Source organism: Pinus tabuliformis, chromosome 5_2, assembly GCF_031772625.1.
Source record: "Pinus tabuliformis cultivar Carrire ecotype Pingquan chromosome 5_2, CPIR1, whole genome shotgun sequence".
NCBI lineage: Eukaryota > Viridiplantae > Streptophyta > Pinopsida > Pinales > Pinaceae > Pinus > Pinus tabuliformis.
Window position 1 is genome coordinate 701226638 of NC_142306.1, and position 19079 is coordinate 701245716.

Sequence of the window (19079 nt, forward strand, 5' to 3'; positions counted from 1 at the left end):
TTACAGTTAATACTTTCATGGAGCCCGTTGTATCACAGAGTGCCAGATTGTTGGGTTTGGGATTCTCCGCCGATGGTTGGAAACACCAATAGACATGTTACCGAGTCTTATGCATAGTTGAATGGGTTTCACCATATTTGTAGAGGTTGTGTCCATGAATCATTCCGGCTTGATCCCACCTTCTTAACTTGGTCCATTGTTCGAAACTACCTGGGTTTTGAAGGATTGCCACCATGCTTATATATATGACTATTTGTGTCGGAAAATAGGAGAGGGAATCAATGGAATAGTTCAAAAGTACTCGCACGCAGCAAACCCTCACCCTGGTAGTAGGCTGAGACCTCGCCTTCAGCAGAAGGGAGGTTCCGAGAGGTTGTAGAAGGCCCGATTATCCAAATTGTGTGTTTGGATAAGCGTTTTTGCAAGATTTTTCATCACGAGTTCAGTGGTATTGTATGTTTCTGAAGCTGGGATATCCATTCTTTGTCTATCTTTTAGCTTGGAGGTATAAGGGTTGTAATTGAATGTTTCTTGTACTTTTATCTCTTTTTATGCCACTAATTGAATGAAGGCCTCCCCACTATTGAACAGGGCCGAGAGATGTAATCCAAATTGGATGAACTTTGTAATCAAATCATTGTGTCATAGTTTTTATGTTCTTCTATTTATTTCCACATTGTTTATGTGCTTTTAAGTTCCATGGTTAATTAGCTCTGTTATATGTAATTCCGATGCATCTGTAAGTAAAAGATCTTGGATCAAGCTTGGTATCAAAGCTGGTCTTTGTAGATACGAATTATATGAGTATATGATAACCCAGAACAAGCTGCGAAAAGGAGAAGGAACACTTAAGTCATTTGATCCTGAAGTAGGATGGGCACAATGAAGAAGAAACATGGCCAATGAAGAAGCTCATTCGGAAGAGGAACATAATTTCCATAAGGTATTCTACAATATGGCAGGAAAAGTGGACAAGTTGTTCGCAGAGTATGAGAAGGCACTTGGGCATGAGAAGAAGGATGTCGATGACCATGGATCAACAAATCAGGAAGGTGGTGGAGAAGAGCTCCTTCCTCTCCTTCTTCAAGTGATAGTTCTCATCAATCTCATTGAAATTCTAAGCAAACCTCTAAGAAACCGTTCTTCAAGTTAGATGTAAAGTTTGACCTGCCCATGTACAATGGAGAGTGTAGTGCAGAAAAACTCAATAATTGGATCAAACAAATAGAGGTTTACTATCAGATCCAGCAGATCAAAGAAGATGAGGTGAAAGTCTAGTTAGCATCTCTTCGGCTGAGCGACACCGCTCTCGTTTGGTGGGAGAGCAAGTTGAAGAAGGGCAACACGAAGTCAAGTAACCTTCTATCCTCTTGGTCTAGTTTTATTTCTACATTGAAAGACCAATTTTACCCTTTGGGTTATAAAGAAAAGGTACTTATGGAATGGAAATATCTAAGGCAAGATAAGGGCCAGAATGTGTAAAGCTTCACTAAAGAATTTTGGAAAGAAGCACTGAATCTGGGCATTTCATTAGATTCGCCTAAGACTATAACTAAGTATGTAGTGCGCTACATAGTTACATCAGACACTCACTGTTACTATTCGAGCCTACTACAATTGATGCAGCCAATGTAAAAGTTATTCATCTTGAAATCTAAGGCAAGAATGACAGAGATGATCAATTCAAGAAGACACCATTCAAACCTCAGTAGGGAAAATTCCAGAAGAAAGGCAAAGGGAAGGATAAGAAGATTGTTGCAGCCAAGAAAGGGGATGGAGCAACACCATCTTGCACTCACTGCAAGAAATATGGTCATGACGAGGACCATTGTTGGAATCTGCATCTGCAACTGAGACTGAAGAGATTTAGCGGAAAGGGGAAGCAGAAGACAATGGCAATAGCGCAGGACCTTGGACTAGATTCCGACAATGAAACATTGATCATAGTTGTGGGCGCAAAAGGTACTATTTCTATTAATGATAGTTCTGATTCGGTTGCAAGTAATAGTTATTTAAATGAGCCTATAAGTAATGAGCGAAATAGAATTGAGTTATTCCACATTAGAGTTGTCATAAAACATACAAAGGTGGAAACTCTAATTTGATTCAGGTTCCCAAGCAAACTTGATCTCAGAGTCCTTAGTGAAAAAGTTAGGCCTGGAAACTAAGCCTCATCCAAGTCCATACCCTCTTAGTTGGGTAAGCGATAAAGCCAAATTGCAGGTAACCAAGCAGTGTAGGGGAAAATTTGTTATTGTTTCTAAATTAGTTGATGAGGTAGAGTTAGATGTAGTGCTTTTTGGACATCTGTGGAAGCATCTTGGAAGCCCATATCTATATGACAGAAAGGTAGTTTTCTTTCGACATGAAAACAAATACCACCTCACAAAGGATGGGGTAGAGTATATAGTCAGAGCTCATCATACAAAAGTTAATGCTAGCCTTGTAAGTGCAGGATAGATTAAATGACTAGTTAATTCCAGCAAAGGGTGCATGCTCATGATAGTGAGAGTGAAAGAGGCTGAGATGGCTGATGCTTTCAAAGGTTGTAATCCTGATCATAAGAAAGAATTATTTGAAATTATTTCTGATTATGATGGATTGTTTCAAGAACCGAGAGGATTTCCCCCAAAACAGGAAATCCAACATGAGATCAATTTACAATAGGATGCTCCTTTACTGAATATTGGCATGTATAGGATGACTTCTATCGAGATGGAGGAGATTAAGAAATAGGTGCAAGAACTGTTAAATCAGGGAGTCATCAGATCGAGTTCTTCTGCTTGTGGCTCACCGATCGCGTTGGTGCCAAAGAAGGATGGCACATGGAGAATGTTCATAGATTATAGGGTGCTAAACAAGATTACGGTGAAGAATCGATACCCTCTCCCTCGCATTGATGAATTGTTAGATCAGTTGAAAAATGTTGTTTATTTTACAAAGCTAGATTTGCGTAGTGGATATCACTAGGTTAGAATTGTAGAGCAGGAAGTTTAGAAGACTGCGTTCAAAACCAAACAGGGGTTGTTCGAATGGATGGTGATGCCAGTTAGATTGTGTAATGCTCCAACCACATTTATGAGGGTAATGAATGATTTATTTAGGCATTTTCTTGATCATTTTGTGCTTGTATATCTGGATGATATTCTTGTCTACAGTAGGACATGGGATGAACATGTGTGTCATATAAAGAAAGTGCTTGATGTTCTAAAAAATGGAAAGTTGTATTTGAAACTGTCAAAGTGTGAGTTTGGGAAGACTTATCTGATTTATTTAGGCCACATTTTCGGTAATGGACAATTGAGGATAGATCCCTCTAAAGTGGAGGTGATTATGAATTGGCTTGAGCCCATAAATGTTACAGAGGTCCGAATTTTTCTGGGTGTGGTACAATATTGGACAAGGTTCATTTTGAACTTCTCCATTATCGCACCCCCCTTGAACACTTTGACTAGTGTGAAGCAGGGCTTTTAGTGGGGAGGAAAACAACATAAATCATTCGATAGGCTGAAAGAGAAGATGAGCACAACACTAGCGCTAGCCTTACCAGACCTTCAATAGCCTTTTGAGATTGAAACAGATGCCAGTGGATATGCAATGGGCACTACGTTGATGTAGCAAAGAAATTTTGTATGTTACCATTCAGAGACTTTCTCCCAGGCTGTTGTGAATTATCCCACGTATGACAAGGAGTTGTACGCCTTGATCTAGAGTGTAAAGAAGTGGAAACACTATCTGATCGGCAAGGAGACCATCATCCATATGGATCATCAGCCCTTGCAATACCTTCAGTCATAAACCAAGCTTCAGCAAGCCCGTCACTTCAGATGGATGGGATTCCTCCAATAGTTCCATTCGGTAATAAGATATAAGAAGGGCGCCAACAACAAAGTAGCAGATATACTTTCTTGCCCTCCTATTTCTGCATCTATAGTTTTGTGAAATGTTTCTTTATTGTTAGAAAGTTATGCTGAACAGTATGCTAACTATAGTGATTTTAAAGAGATATATGCAAAATGGACTCGAGGATCGCAGGTGGACAATTATTACTTGCAAGGAAAACTATTGTACCACCTTAGAAAATTGTGCATACCCATTGATGAAAGGGTTCATGTAATCCGAGAGGCTCATACCTCTTTGGTGACTGGTCATTTTGGAATTGAGAAAACTTTATGTCATTTACAGAGATTTTGTTTTTGGCCTCATATGAAAAACATTGTGACTTGTTTTGTAAAGGGTTGTGTGTTGTGTTCTATTTCAAAGCCCTCTAATAGAAAACTTGGGCTCTACACACCACTCCCTATTCTATGTTGACCATGGAAAGTGTGTCCATGGACTTTGCAGGAGGTTTCCCTATGTCTAGGAAAGGTCACGACTATTTGTATGTCGTTGTGCATCGGTTTAGTAAAATGTGTATTTTAATGCCTTGTAAAAAGCAAGTCACTACTAAGCAGACTGGTTATCTATTCTTTCAGTATGTTTGGGTCCATTTTGGGTTACCCACATCTATTGTGTTAGATTGAGACTCTCTCTTTCTTAGGGAGTTTTGGACCAGCTTGTGGAGAATGATGGACACTAAGATGAAAATAAGTACGACATTTCATCCACAGATCGATGGGCAAACAAAGGTTGTCAACCATACCGTGGTACACTTGTTGCGAGGTTATTGTGGAAAACATCCCAAGTTGTGGGATGAACAACTTCCTTATGTGCAACATGCATACAACCGAGCAACACATTCATCTACACAGAGCTCACCATTTGAGATGTGTTTTGGCTATCTACCAAGAGATCCCTTGGACATGGCCTTTGGGAAAGAGGAGGATGGAAATGGACGAGATGATAGGGACAAAGCACAAAAGTTTATTCAATGGATACAGGTGATTCATTAGGCAGTACATGAGTAGTTGGAGAAGATTCAAGCTCGGTATAAAGCTCGACATGATAAGCACCAAGTTGACCATCAATTTCAAGTTGGGGACAAGGTGTGGCTCCACATCAGCAAGGATAAAATGAAGGGAGAAGGGAAGAAGTTGAGACCCATCTGATATGGTCCCTTCACCATATTGGCAAAGATTGGAGACAATGCTTTTTGTCTTGACTTGCTTGCTTATATGAAAATGTACTTAGTAGTAAATGTTGAAAACCTGAAGCTTTATGAACCTCCATTGATTATGGATACCAAGGAGGTTGCACAGATTCCTACAGTGGATGATTTTTGCACCAGAGTATCTAGATAAGTTTCCCGAAGATATCATACTCCACCAGAAACCCATAACTTCACGATGGGGAGATGTGGAGTACATCCATGTTGGCTTCAAAGGAATGCATCCAAGCAAAGCTTGATGGATGGAGAAGGAAAAAGTGAGGGATCAATTTCCTCACTTGCTAATTGACTGAAAAGGCTTTTGGCGGTCCAAAAGCTCTTAGTGGGGAGGATTGATCCAGGTGGATCTTCAAAAAAGTACCAGTGGCATGGTAAAAGACTCAAAACTCAAAGTGGCAGAATCTGGATAAACTTAACATTGGATTGAAGTGCTCGTCATCCTGATTCCAATGGTGTGAATGACCCTCAAATCTGAGTTCAAATGAAGAAGTTAGAGCAAGTCAAAGTTCAAGTTTGACTTGTCCAGGTGGCAGGGGGGAGATGACATGGAAAAGGCCTCAACGAATGGCGAAGTGCCAAGTGGCAGGTTTCCATTGGGTCCTACATATCGCATATTAGAGCAAGAGGAAGAAGCAACTTAAGGAATTAGCCCCCAGCAAAGCCCAATTGCGATGTGATCTATCACATATCACAATCGCAAAATGGGTTGGTGTTTACAAAGTGGCCCCAGCAGTAAGTGTTGATTGTGATAGGACTGCCAGATGCAATATTTTTATATGTTGTGTTTTATAGCTTGGAGGGTCCATGTTATCACAGGGAATGGGTCGATGTGCCAATGGTTCAAGTGTTGATCGTGATTGTGATAGGGTTCCCAGATGTGAGAGGTTATATATTACAGTTATTACGTTTGTCGGGCCCATTGTTTCGCAAAGTGCCAGATTGTTGGGCTTGGGACTATTTGCTGATGCTTGGAAATGTCGATAGATATGCCACCGAGTCTTATGTGAAGTTGAATCATTCCAGCTTGATCCCGCCGTCTTAACTTGGTCTGTTGTTCGGAACTGCCCAGGTTTTGAGGGATTGCCGCCATGCTTATATATATGACTATTTGTGTCAGAAAAGACGAAGGATCAATGGAATAGTTCAGAAGCACTCGCATGCCGCAGACCCTGACGCTGGTAGCAGGGCGGGACCTCGCTTTAAGTTGAATGGAGGTTCTGAGAGGATGCAGAAGGCCCGATTATCCAAATTGGATGTTTGGATAGGCGTTTTTACACGATTTTTCACCAGGATTTCAGTGGTACTATCTATTTCTAAAGTTGGGCTCTCCATCCTTTGTCCATCTTCCATCTTGGAGGTATAAGGGTTGTAATTGAATGTTGCTTGTACTTTTATCTCTTTTTATGCCACTAATTGAATAAAGGCCTCCCCACTATTGAGCAGGGCCCGAAGACGTAGTCCAAATTGGATGAACTCCATAATCAAATCATTGTGTCATGGTTTTTATGTTCTTCTCGTTATTTCCGTATTCTTTATGTGCTTTTAAGTTCCATGGTTAATTAGCTCTGTTATATGTAATTCCAATGCATCTGTAAGTAAAAGATATTGGATCAAGGAAGGAAGGAAAATTATAGGTGCCCGAAAATTTGAAGCTAATCTGCACTTTGACCAACGTTGACTAGAGTTGACTTTGATCTTTTGAGATGATTTTTGGTTCGATATTTTGGAAGAATTTATGTATGGGTAGGACCCATCCTTTGGCATAAAAAATGATACATTTGGAGTTGTTTAACTTGGGTTGACCAAAGGGAAAATTGCAGATTTTGACAGTCGAATTTTCTCTTTTTTTTGACCGAGTTTGACTAGGATTTCTTGGACTATTTTGGGCTAACTTTGACAAGCATTTGAGGTTGAGTTGGAGGATTGTTGACCAAGCTCTTGAAAGGCATAATTGACAGTTGAATTGGGACTAGCTAGGGCACATTTACTATTGTTGACCATTGACGAGAATTGCAGATTATGATAGTTGACTAGATTTGACTTTTTCATCATTGGCATATTGGATATTGGTTGGTTGAATTGTTGATAATTCAAGGCTTTGAATTTGACTCTTGTTTATGGATTTGAGCTCATTCTACTCTATGCTGAACATTTTATGACAATCTAATAGAAGAAGATTTTTGAAAGGGTTTTCACCCATGTGGGGTTTTCCCGAGTCTTTGACTAAATCAATGTCTCTTGTTGATGTTCTTAATTTTCTCCTATTGTCATTGCAATTATTGTTATATCTTCAATAGTTATTGATGATTGGAATAATTAATTATTACTCAAAAAGATTACTTGTTGAAGAATTGAATTGGCTAAAGTAATTGATATAATATAGAGCAGTTGAAAAATTAACAAAGGCATGTAATTACCAAAAATTATCATGCATTTTCCATGCATCCCAATTCATTTAAATTCCACAACTAAGTGAATTCAAACCCACTTCTCCAAACTTTACTATCATAACCAATAAAATGATCATAAATAATTTAATAATATAACATGACCAATAATTCTTGCATTCCAGTGAATCATTCATGGAAAAATTATCAATAACACAAAAATAAACATATACCTATTGTAATGAGAAAATATTGGAACTAAAATAGGGTGAGACACATTCCACCCCACCTTAGGCTAAGTTGTGCTATAATTTTTTTCATAGCTGACCATCCTCAAGCCTCATATCAAAGCCTTGAGGGAAAACTAAACTTAGGGATTTAGCACACAACATTCAGACCATATTTAACACAAAAAGCGAAAGCCACTCTCCTTCACATAAAGAAAAAACTCAGTCTCTGTCACATAGGTTATCACTCACAACTTTTAACCAGTCATAAGGTTTTAACCTCTCTAGGTTCTACCACCAATTCTCTTGCCAAATCAAACTTGTGAGTGTGAGAGTATGAGAGAAACTTTAAGGAGAAAATAAGAACCTATAACCTTTTGATGATTTCTCCTTGTTTTTATAAACACACCTTGATACTTTATCTTTCAAACCTTTTGCTAGAAGCTTCTTGGGAATACCAAACATCGCATCAAGGGAAAATAATATTTATTCAAGGAAGGCTAGGATTTCTCCCACCTCTCCTTGCATATTTTCCTCCATGGTCGAGTTTTCCCCTCCCCATGGCATCATGATTTGTTGGTTGCCCCCTTCCTTCAATTGTAGAATTTTTATTAATAAAATAGAGCAGTGCATCACATAATAAGTTTTAGTACATAATATAAATGTTGGTAACCCAACATTACAAATATTTAAGTATGTCACAAATTTTGGGGATTCATCTTCCTCTCAAAGGGAATAATACAAATTTACTCCCCCACCCCCTTAATCTAAAGAGGTGTATGTGAATTGAGAGTTGAGATCTCGAAGTGGATAATAGCCAATGGACATGTGCAGTCTCTCAATCTAGTGGTTTAAGGAATAAACCATATGGGTGGCATAAGCTAAAGTCTCCTACTGAAATGGTATTTTAATGTTGACCACCAAATTTGAAACTTGGCTAGAAGTACATCGTGGAATAATTCTAAATCTAGCTACAAGTGAATTGCTCCCTTAACATGGTTTAAAGATGGCCACAAATTGATGAAATCATGGTTTAAGAAAGACCACAAACTATAGTTCACTAGAAGTTGTAACTCTTCTAGAGTAGTAGTTTAAGGTGAACCACAAACCAAATGGTGTTTATGGAACATGAATCTATTTTTGGCTATAGCTCCAACTTTGGCTTTGGATTACACTAGCTCTAGGATGTATTTGTTGGCTCTAGTTTTGGATGCAGCTCAAGCCCATCTGAAAGGACTTTGAAGCTTGGTGTTGACTTTTGATGCCTCCCTCCTCTCTAACTAAATACAAGGTGAGAAGGTAGAAATATCTTAACTACAAGATGTTTAAATACTTGAGAATGAATTCTATGATATCATCGATATATATTCTTGGCTATTGATGACCATTTCCAAGAATTGATCCATCCAAGGTGAATCTTTGCTCTTGCAAAGTTCTTAGAACATTTGTTTGTATGTTGATTATGTTTTCTATAATGCTCACAAGGTTGAAGATCAAAAAACCAATCTTCATTGTGGCCAACTCAATGACAACATTGGAATTTAGGAATTTGATGTAAAAGTGGAGTAGAAGATGAATTTTCTAGAAGAAACCCAATACTATGGAGCTAGATTGGTCTGGAAAATTTTGGAATGTGAAAGTTCACTTCCTTTTCCTATCCAAGAGTAGCTATGTGATGGTTGTTGATGGCTTCTTCCCGAGTTCCGATAATGGGATTGGAAAGTGTAAGTGGAACTTCATATTCATTTGAATTTGCTTCATTTATTTGATGATGTGTTGGTTCTTGAGAGGACTCTTTCTCAAACTTAAAAAGATAATTTTTATAAACAAGGACGAGTTCATTATCATAACCTTTTTATTGTAATTAGTATCATTAGAGTTCATATTCAAGTTAGAGAATTATTATTTTTATTTTTATTCTCCCACCGATATTGTAAATAAGTTAGAATATCAATAAGAGTGACTTTGTCAATTTTGATTGTGTCATCAATAATAAAGAGTAGAATATTATAAATTTATCAATTTAATTAATTTTATAGCAATTCAAGCTTGTCAAGTAAAGGGTGTCAATTTCTAAAAAAAAAATGCACCTTTTTCTAGTGCAATTTGACTGACTTTCCAAAGAATATAAATAAAGTGGAATTCATGCATAGGCCTAGCGGTACAGCCTTGGAGTTGAGATGCTCAAATACAGAGTGTGCCAAGCCATCTTTGTGAGTACAATCTTCTCTTTCATTTAGCTAACACCAAAAAGAGCTCATCGTTCACCATGATTTGACCGACCAAGTGCCCTAGAATGGCATGAACTAATTTTAATATGGAGGTAAGAATGTGTTAACTTTAGTATATGGTGGGAGAAAATTACAGCGTACGGACGATGGTGTTGAATTTGGAATTGAAAATAACAATCAGCAATTCGAAGCTAAGACTAATAAGACACATCACATTGCCCTTTCCCATACGTTGACCATATACGTTCTGAGCTTTTTTGTGGGTGTTAGCCTTTGAATCGAACAACAATTCTTGGCTGTGTACAATAGTCTACGAGATGTAATCAATGGTCAGAGCTATATGGTCATGAAATGTCCATGTTTCGACCTTAGAGAACAAACAAAAATAGTCGAAAGACATGGAATAATGGTCTTGCTCAGGCCCAACAACATATATTTTTATCTCCAATTCCTCTTCATGTCTTTTTAGATAAAATGGCTCCATGGATTTATGATACTCGCGATGTGGAGTGACTCGAATTTTTCTAACCCTAGTTTAGCTGGGTGAGATTCGAGGAGAAAACAGGAAAATAGAGAGAATGATCACTGAAGAGAGCCGACAAGTCTCAAATTGAGACAATCAGGCAACTGAGGGGTGAAGTGCACAGAAACCTTAGAAAGTAGCTGCTATGTACAGAGAAATGGTGTGGCTTCCCTTTAGTAAAACCATAATCCCTTTTGGCAGAATCACGTCTCTCAAATCAGTGCCTCCCTGTTAGAGGATACCACAAAGCTCCTACGACTACTGCTCATCACTCGTCCATGAATCCCTACCGAGCATTTAATGTTAGGAAGATTTCACACATTGAAGCTCTGCAGTGGGAGGCTGATGGAGTTAATGGGTCATGAGTCCCTTCCCACGGATGACGACAATGGATACAGAAGGTCGTGGGCTTGTTCCCATAGAAGGTGTCCATGAATATTAACTGGTGTGATTGATATCGTTTGATTTTCTACTGCGTCATTTCAATTCACCCCTGCATTTATCATCACTTGAATTCACCCATGCATTTACACTTGTTGAAAGTCTTTTATGTTTCAAAGTGTTTTATCTTTCGAAGTGGTTGTTTCTGGTCGACATTTTTTTTCCTTCTTTCTGTAAAATAAAAGTGCTTTAATTAAGAAAGTATTTAGCATCTTTAGTATATGGAATAGCTGCATGATCAAATTGCAAGTCTTTTACCTTTTACAATAGTTGTATTTAGAGGTTATGTTTCCTTCCTTTGTACATAACAAAAATGGTTCACTTAGCAAAGTACGCACCTGTTTTATGAACCTTTTGCTGGTGACTTTGCAACTGTTGTATGAACCTTTTGATCGTCTCTTTGGCATTCTCTGGTGACTTTGCAACTGTGTTGTATGAACCTTTTGTTGGAATTTAATTCCAACTGCAACAATGAACAACCGGATAAGAATCTGATCTGCAGTAAATACTCCAGGCTGATCGGTGCATCAAAGTCAAGCCCGATATTTTTGCACATTAATATGCGTTAAAGTTTCAGTTGATTTCCCCTGCAGAACAGCCGACTTGTTTTTTGATAGAAGCATCACCGCCTTGCTGCATTTAATTCACAGATAAATATTAGAAGATATTTTGTAATATTTTATTGTTTTAATCAGATATGTTTTAGCATATAAATACCACACAACAGTTCTGTTTTAATGTTAGCAGCAGCAGCAGCTGAAGAATCACACAGAGCAGAGGAGAGCACGCAGCAGCGTGAGGAAGAAGAATAATTTCAGAACAGTGAAATGCACAGCAGTGCAGAAATTTGAATGTAATTTGCTTTCTGGTTATTTGCTGATAGAAAGGGTAGATGTTATTTGTATGGAACAGAAGCGTTCCTTGGTAAATCTATTTTGTAATAGAAGTTGTGAAATTCCCTCAGTATGAGGAAGACAAATCTGTAAACAGTTAGTTTATTTTGATGAATACAAGTTATTTTTCTTGTTGCTGTTACACCGTAACTCAAAAAAATACTTGATGTCAAAAATTTACGTTGCTGCAACACCACGAACAGCGTTGCTGCAACACCAGTTACAGCAACTGAAAAAAAAACTGCGTTGCTACAACACCATTTCCAGATAACGAATTTTTCTGTTTTCTGAGTTAAAAACAGAGTATTTTTCTGTGTTAAAACAGAGTGTTATTCTGCGTTGTTGCAACACCAAACTTAGTTGCTGCAACACCAAACTCAATTGCTGCAACACCAAACTGTGTTGCTGAAACACCGTTTCCAGCAAGCGATTTTCTGTTTTTCTGTACAAAAACAGAGTATACAAAACAGAGCAATTTTTGTTTGTCTGTTATGGAATTTATCAGAAAATTCCAACATGGTATCGGAGCCAGTCTAGGCACTCAGTGAGTCAAAAACAGAGATTGTTTTTCACTGTAGGAGCTGTAAGAAGTTTGTTGAGCAGATTTTTCCAGCAGAGAAAGTTTTTGCTTGTTTTTATTCTACAGACAGTATCTCTTCTTTACCAAGACAGGTTAAGATGGCAGATGCTGGAACAGGTTTGACAAATCCCCAACTGCCACAGTTTAATGGGAAAAATTACAGTTATTGGTCCATAACAATGAAAGCATTGTTTGCTTCTCAAGGAATATGGGAGCTGGTTGAAACAGGTTATGTTGAACCTGCAGATGCAACAGCGTTGGCTGCTTTGACAGCAGCAGAAAGAGACCAGTTGAAGAGCGACAGGAAGAAGGATGCCAAAGCCCTCTTTTTCCTCTTCCAATCAGTACATGAAAGTGTTTTTCCGCGGATTGCAGCAGCAACAAAATCTAAGGAGGCATGGGATATTCTCCAAACTGCCTATCAAGGCATGGAGAAGGTGAAGACTGCAAAGTTGCAGATGTTGAGGAGAGACTTTGAAAATCTCAGCATGAAGGAATCTGATACAATAGATTCATTCTTCACTCAGGTTATTGGCTTGATAACCCAGATAAGATCTCATGGTGAGATTCTTGAAGATAGAAGGATTGTAGAGAAAATCTTGAGATGTTTACCCTCAAAGTTTGAATCTATTGTGGTAGCAATAGAAGAAACAAAAGATCTCTCACAGTTCACGGTAGATGAGCTGAGTGCTTCTCTGTTGTCTCATGAACACAGACTGAGTAGAGGAACAGATTCCTCTTTTGAGCAAGCATTCAAGACTCAGATGTCGTGGTAGAAGCCAAAGAAGAGGTCGAGGCAGAGCAAATAACAGAGGTCGTGGTAGAAGCCAAAACAGAGGCAGAAACTACCCTGCTAGAACAAGCAGAAGGAGCTGCAATCAGAACCAAGCTGAAGGTTCGAGCAAACAACAAGTTCATGGACAAAGGTATGACAAATCCCAAGTCCAATGTCATTATTGTAAAAAATTTGGGCACTATGCAAATGAATGTAAGAAAAAACAAAATGACATGAATAATAGGCAGAATGCTAATTTTGCAAATGAAGAAGATAAGAACCCAAAGAACGTGCTGTTAACATGTAACATAGCACAAGACAAACAAGAAGATTTTTGGTTCTTAGACTCAGGTTGTAGTAATCACATGACTGGAAATATTGCAATGTTTGCCAATCTGGATGAAAATGTGAAATCTGAGGTAACAACAGGGACTGATGATAAGATAACTGTCAAGGGTAAGGGCAGAGTCAGTATTCTAGCAAAAAATGGAGAACACATGATTGTGCCAGAGGTATACTATGTACCTGGTCTGAAATGTAATCTTTTGAGCATTGGACAGCTCATAAACAAAGGTTACAACGTGTTCTTCAAAGATGATCTGTGTACTATCAGAGACATACCTCCAAGTAAGAAGATCATTGCACAGGTGCAGATGACCAGCAATAGAATGTTTCCTCTCAAACTCAGGGCAGATTTGAAGGAAGGAAGAACTATTGCAGCTGTTACACAAGAAGTCTTTCAGGAACAAGTGAAAGATGTGAATTGGTTGTGGCATTTGAGATTTGGACATCTCAATTTCGGAGGCCTGAATCTGTTGCACAGAAAGGGAATGGTAAAGGGATTGCCGTTGATTGAGAAACCAGACAGCGTTTGTGAAGGCTGCATCTTGGGCAAGCAACACACAGAAAGCTTTCCAGCAGGAAAGAGTATAAGGGCAAAAGCGCCATTGGAAATTGTTCACTCTGATGTCTGTGGACCGATGCAAATACCATCATTTGTCGGAAATAAATATGTTTTAACCTTCATTGATGATTACACCAGAAAGACATGGGTGTATATGCTGAAACAGAAGAGTGAAGTGTTTGAGAAATTCCGCCACTTCAAAACTCTTGTTGAAAAGCAGTGTGGGCATTATATCAAAGTGCTCAGAACAGATAGAGGAGGAGAGTACATCTCCCAAGACTTTCTGCGTTTTTGCAGAGAGAATGGCATACGAAAGGAGTTCACAGCAAGGTATACACCTCAGCAAAACGGTGTTGCTGAAAGAAAGAATAGGACCATTCTTGACATGGTCAGAAGTATGCTGAAGGCAAAACATTTGCCGTATGAGTATTGGGCAGAAGCTGTTACTTGCGCAGTTTACATCTTGAATAGATGCCCAACTAAAGCTGTCATGAACAGAATACCAGAAGAGGCATGGAGTGGTCAAAAGCAAACTGTCACTCACATGAGAGTATTCGGTTGTGTTGCATATGCACATGTACCGGATCAGCTAAGGAAAAAGCTTGATAGTAAGGGGGAGAAGTGTGTTTTTGTTGGCTATTGTGATGAGTCAAAAGCATACAAACTCTATAATCCATCCACCAAGAAATTAATTATAAGCAGAGATGTGCAGTTCATTGAAGATGAAGCTTGGGATGGAAGCTTGGAAAAAACAGTGAATGTAAAGACAATAGTGTCTCATGAAGAACAAGAGGAAGGGACAACAGCAAATAATCCTTCCTTGGTGGCTCCTCCTACACCACAGCAAGTACAACAAACCACACCACAAGCTAGAATCCGAACAGCCTTGAGAAGTCAAGGAAGAACAGATGTTGTTACACCACAAACAGCTGATGCTGAAACACCACAGGGATCTGAAATACCCTCAAGTTCGGATGGAACTCCAAGTACACCAAGAAGACCAAGATTCAGAAATCTGAGTGAGATTTATGAACAAGGAGAGGTAAGTAACAATACCGGTCTGAATTCATTATTCGCTTTGTATTGTCATATTGATGACCCAATCCATTTTGAAGATGCTGTAAATGAAGATAAATGGATTGAAGCAATGAATGAAGAAATTGGTGCAATTGAGAAGAGTAAAACATGGGAGTTAGTGGACCTCCCTGAAGGCAAGGATGCCATTGGAGTTAAGTGGGTCTATAAGACCAAAAGCAATGCTGAAGGTAAGATTGACAGGCACAAAACAAGGCTTGTTGTGAAAGGCTACAAGCAGCAACAAGGCAGAGACTATGATGAAACCTTTGCACCAGTAGCAAGGATGGAAACAATCAGAACAGTGTTGTCTATTGCAGCACAACACAAATGGAAGATTTATCAGATGGATGTTAAATCTGCATTCCTGAATGGAGTGTTAAAAGAAGAGGTTTATGTTGATCAACCTCCGGGCTATGAAGTTGAAGGCCAAGAGCATAAAGTTTGTAAACTGAAGAAGGCTCTTTATGGGCTGAAGCAAGCTCCAAGAGCATGGTACAGCAGAATAGATGCTTATCTGATTGAGAATGGGTTTGATAAGTGTGATGGTGAACCCACACTCTACATAAAGCAGAATGATGGTAAGATTATTATTGTTGTTTTATATGTAGATGATCTGATTTTTACTAGCAATGATGCTTCTCTCATTGCTGATTTTAAAGCAGTCATGAAGAGTGAATTTGAAATGACTGACTTGGGCTTCTTAAGATATTTTCTTGGAATTGAAGTAGACCAAAGTGAAAATGGTGTTTTCATTTCTCAAGATAAATATGTAGAAGCTGTGTTGAAGAGATTTAACATGCAGAACAGCAAGGCTGCTGTGACTCCAACAGTAGTGGGGCTGAAATTAACCAAAGAAGACAACAGCAAATATTTTGATCCAAAACTGTACAAGAGCATAGTTGGCAGCCTTATGTACTTGACTGCAACTAGGCCAGACATTATGCACGCTGTAAGTTTAATTTCCAGATTTATGGAAAGACCGAAAGAGACTCATTGGCAGGCAGCCAAGAGGATTCTAAGGTATGTGAATGGAACGAAGGGGTTTGGTATTTTATACTCCTCTTCTGAAAGTTTCATGTTGACAGGTTACACTGACAGTGATTGGGCTAGAAGTGTTGATGATAGGAAAAGCACATCGGGATATGTGTTTCATATGGGATCGGGAGCCATCTCATGGGCTTCCAAGAAGCAACCAGTTGTGGCTTTGTCAACAGCAGAGGCAGAGTATGTGGCAGCAACAGCAGCAGCATGCCAAGCAGTATGGCTGAGAAGAGTTCTCAGAGATTTGTGTCATGAACAAGAAAAGGGCACAACCATTTACTGTGACAATAGCTCAGCAATAGCATTGTCTAAAAACTCTGTTTTTCATAAAAGAACAAAGCACATAGACACCAAATTTCACTTCATACGTGAATTGGTTAATAATGGTGAGATTGTTTTGCAGCACTGCAGAACAGAGGATCAGCTAGCTGACATTTTGACAAAACCATTAGCAAAGAAAGGTTTTGATCATTTCAGAAAATGTCTGGGTATGCAGCAGTTGAAATTAAGGGGGAGTGTTGGAATTTAATTCCAACTGCAACAATGAACAGCTGGATAAGAATCTGATCTGCAGTAAATACTCCAGGCTGATCGGTGCATCAAAGTCAAGCCCGATATTTTTGCACATTAATATGCATTAAAGTTTCAGTTGATTTCCCCTGCAGAACAGCCGACTTGTTTTTTGATAGAAGCATCACCGCCTTGCTGCATTTAATTCACAGATAAACATTAGAAGATATTTTGTAATATTTTATTGTTTTAATCAGATATGTTTTAGCATATAAATACCACACAGCAGTTCTGTTTTAATGTTAGCAGCAGCAGCAGCTGAAGAATCACACAGAGCAGAGGAGAGCACGCAGCAGCGTGAGTAAGAAGAATAATTTCAGAACAGTGAAATGCACAGCAGTGCAGAAATTTGAATGTAATTTGCTTTCTGGTTATTTGCTGATAGAAAGGGTAGATGTTATTTGTATGGAACAGAAGCATTCCTTGGTAAATCTATTTTGTAATAGAAGTTGTGAAATTCCCTCAGTATGAGGAAGACAAATCTGTAAACAGTTAGTTTATTTTGATGAATACAAGTTATTTTTCCTGTTGTTGTTACACCGTAACTCAAAAAAATACTTGACGTCAAAAATTTATGTTGCTGCAACACCACGAACAGCGTTGCTGCAACACCAGTTACAGCAACTAAAAAAAAAACTGCGTTGCTGCAACACCATTTCCAGAGAACGAATTTTTCTGTTTTCTGAGTTAAAAACAGAGTATTTTTCTGTGTTAAAACAGAGTGTTATTCTGCGTTGTTGCAACACCAAACTTAGTTGCTGCAACACCAAACTCAATTGCTGCAACACCAAACTGTGTTGCTGAAACACCGTTTCCAGCAAGCGATTTTCTGTTTTTCTGTACAAAAACAGAGTATACAAAACAGAGCAATTTTTGTTTGTCTGTTATGGAATTTATCAGAAAATTCCAACACCTTTTGATCGTCTCTTTCGCATTCTTCAGCACTTACGTGATGCAACTGTTTTATCGTCTCTTTTGCATTCTTAAGCAATTACGTGGTTTCCATCCAATGCAATTAGAAACAGAATCTCTTGTTTCACTTTAATAACGGCTATCATTACAGTTCTTTTATGTTTTTCCTGGCTTTTTCCTTCGGTGCTTCAAAAAGTACGCATCGTTCGTACAGTAAATAGTCAATTTGGATAATCTCCCATGCTTCATGGCGGTAAAAGATGGTCACGTTAACAAGCGTTGAAGCTCCACCGCTATTGACCCAACCAAACCGTGGTCTTAATAGTTCTAATCATTCAACAGGATTCAACGTCTAGTTGCCTTCAACGAATTGTACTCCTTTAATGCTCTTTCCCGCCAATTTTCCACAATCCTAGACTCAACTCAACATGTGAGGTGCTTCTGTTTATATTATTATTATCTAATTTTAAAGTCACAGTTAAGTTAATACTAAATTGGTGTATGAGATTTTTTTTGTTTGTAGGACAAAGACCCATTTTCCTGTAGTTATTTGACTGCTAAATCTCTTAACCAGCAAGCAAATACTCTTAACTATTAAGCTCACTCAAACTATATATATATTATGATTTAATGACTACTAAATCTACTAAAAAGCAAACACATACTCTTAACCATTAAGCCCACTCAAACTATATATATTATATAACTTCCTATATTCTTCTATAAATAACATGATTTACATACTGTAACCCATTTGCAGATGATCAAATGATTGTCTTTGAATACGTTGCCAATGGGACCTTGTTTAGTCGTCTGCACGAGAACCAGGGTGTCGCAGGTCCACTATCTTGGGCCTCTCGTAAGACCTCTCGTAAGAAGATAGCGCGTCAGGTTGCTGAGGCATTGAAACATCTTCATGAACAAGCAACTCCCCCGATAATTCACTGCGATGTTAAGTCTAAAATCTCTTGCTGCAGAATGATTCCTATGCTAAATTAGCTGATTTTTCGGGATAGCAAAGTTGGGCCCAAAAGACAACGGATCTACATACACCACTCCTTGTGGGACTCATGGATACATGGATCCGTAATACGTCGTTGAATGCAGATGTTCAGCGAAGAGTGATGTGTATAGCTTTGGTGTGCTATTGCTGGAACTTATAACAGGTTCAAAAGCACTAATTGGAACAGAGGCGCTGGTAATTCGCACTCGCACAGATCGTTTGAGTAGAGACACAAACAACATCATGAAAATTGTTGATCCAAGTTTGCCCAACCGCAATAACAGGAACGAACTGCTGGAAATGATCGGAATTGCAAATCGCTGCTTAGAAAGTAAGAGACTTGACAGACCCTCAATGGCAGATGTCGTGAATATGATGCATGGAATTGAACATGCAAATGCATTGTGA

At 38.6% G+C, this 19079-nt stretch overlaps 1 protein-coding gene across 1 annotated transcript; it reads left to right on the plus strand.

The window, feature by feature from the left end:
- The first annotated feature begins 1892 nt into the window (after positions 1–1892).
- On the plus strand, positions 1893–19079 carry LOC149161061 (putative serine/threonine-protein kinase PBL5). The gene is made up of 3 exons (XM_089434767.1): positions 1893–2001; positions 18429–18624; positions 18776–19079. The coding sequence occupies exons 1-3, from the start codon at positions 1893–1895 to the stop codon at positions 19077–19079; spliced, it is 609 nt and encodes a 202-aa protein (XP_089290893.1).

Bases quoted from the DNA above. Each gene is read 5' to 3' on its own strand.
- LOC149161061 (XM_089434767.1), top strand. From the start codon at position 1,893: ATGGCAATAGCGCAGGACCTTGGACTAGATTCCGACAATGAAACATTG. The intron at 2,002-18,428 runs GTAATAGTTATT...ACCCATTTGCAG, and splicing joins TAGTTCTGATTCGGTTGCAA to ATGATCAAATGATTGTCTTT. The intron at 18,625-18,775 runs GTCTAAAATCTC...CGTTGAATGCAG, and splicing joins ATAATTCACTGCGATGTTAA to ATGTTCAGCGAAGAGTGATG.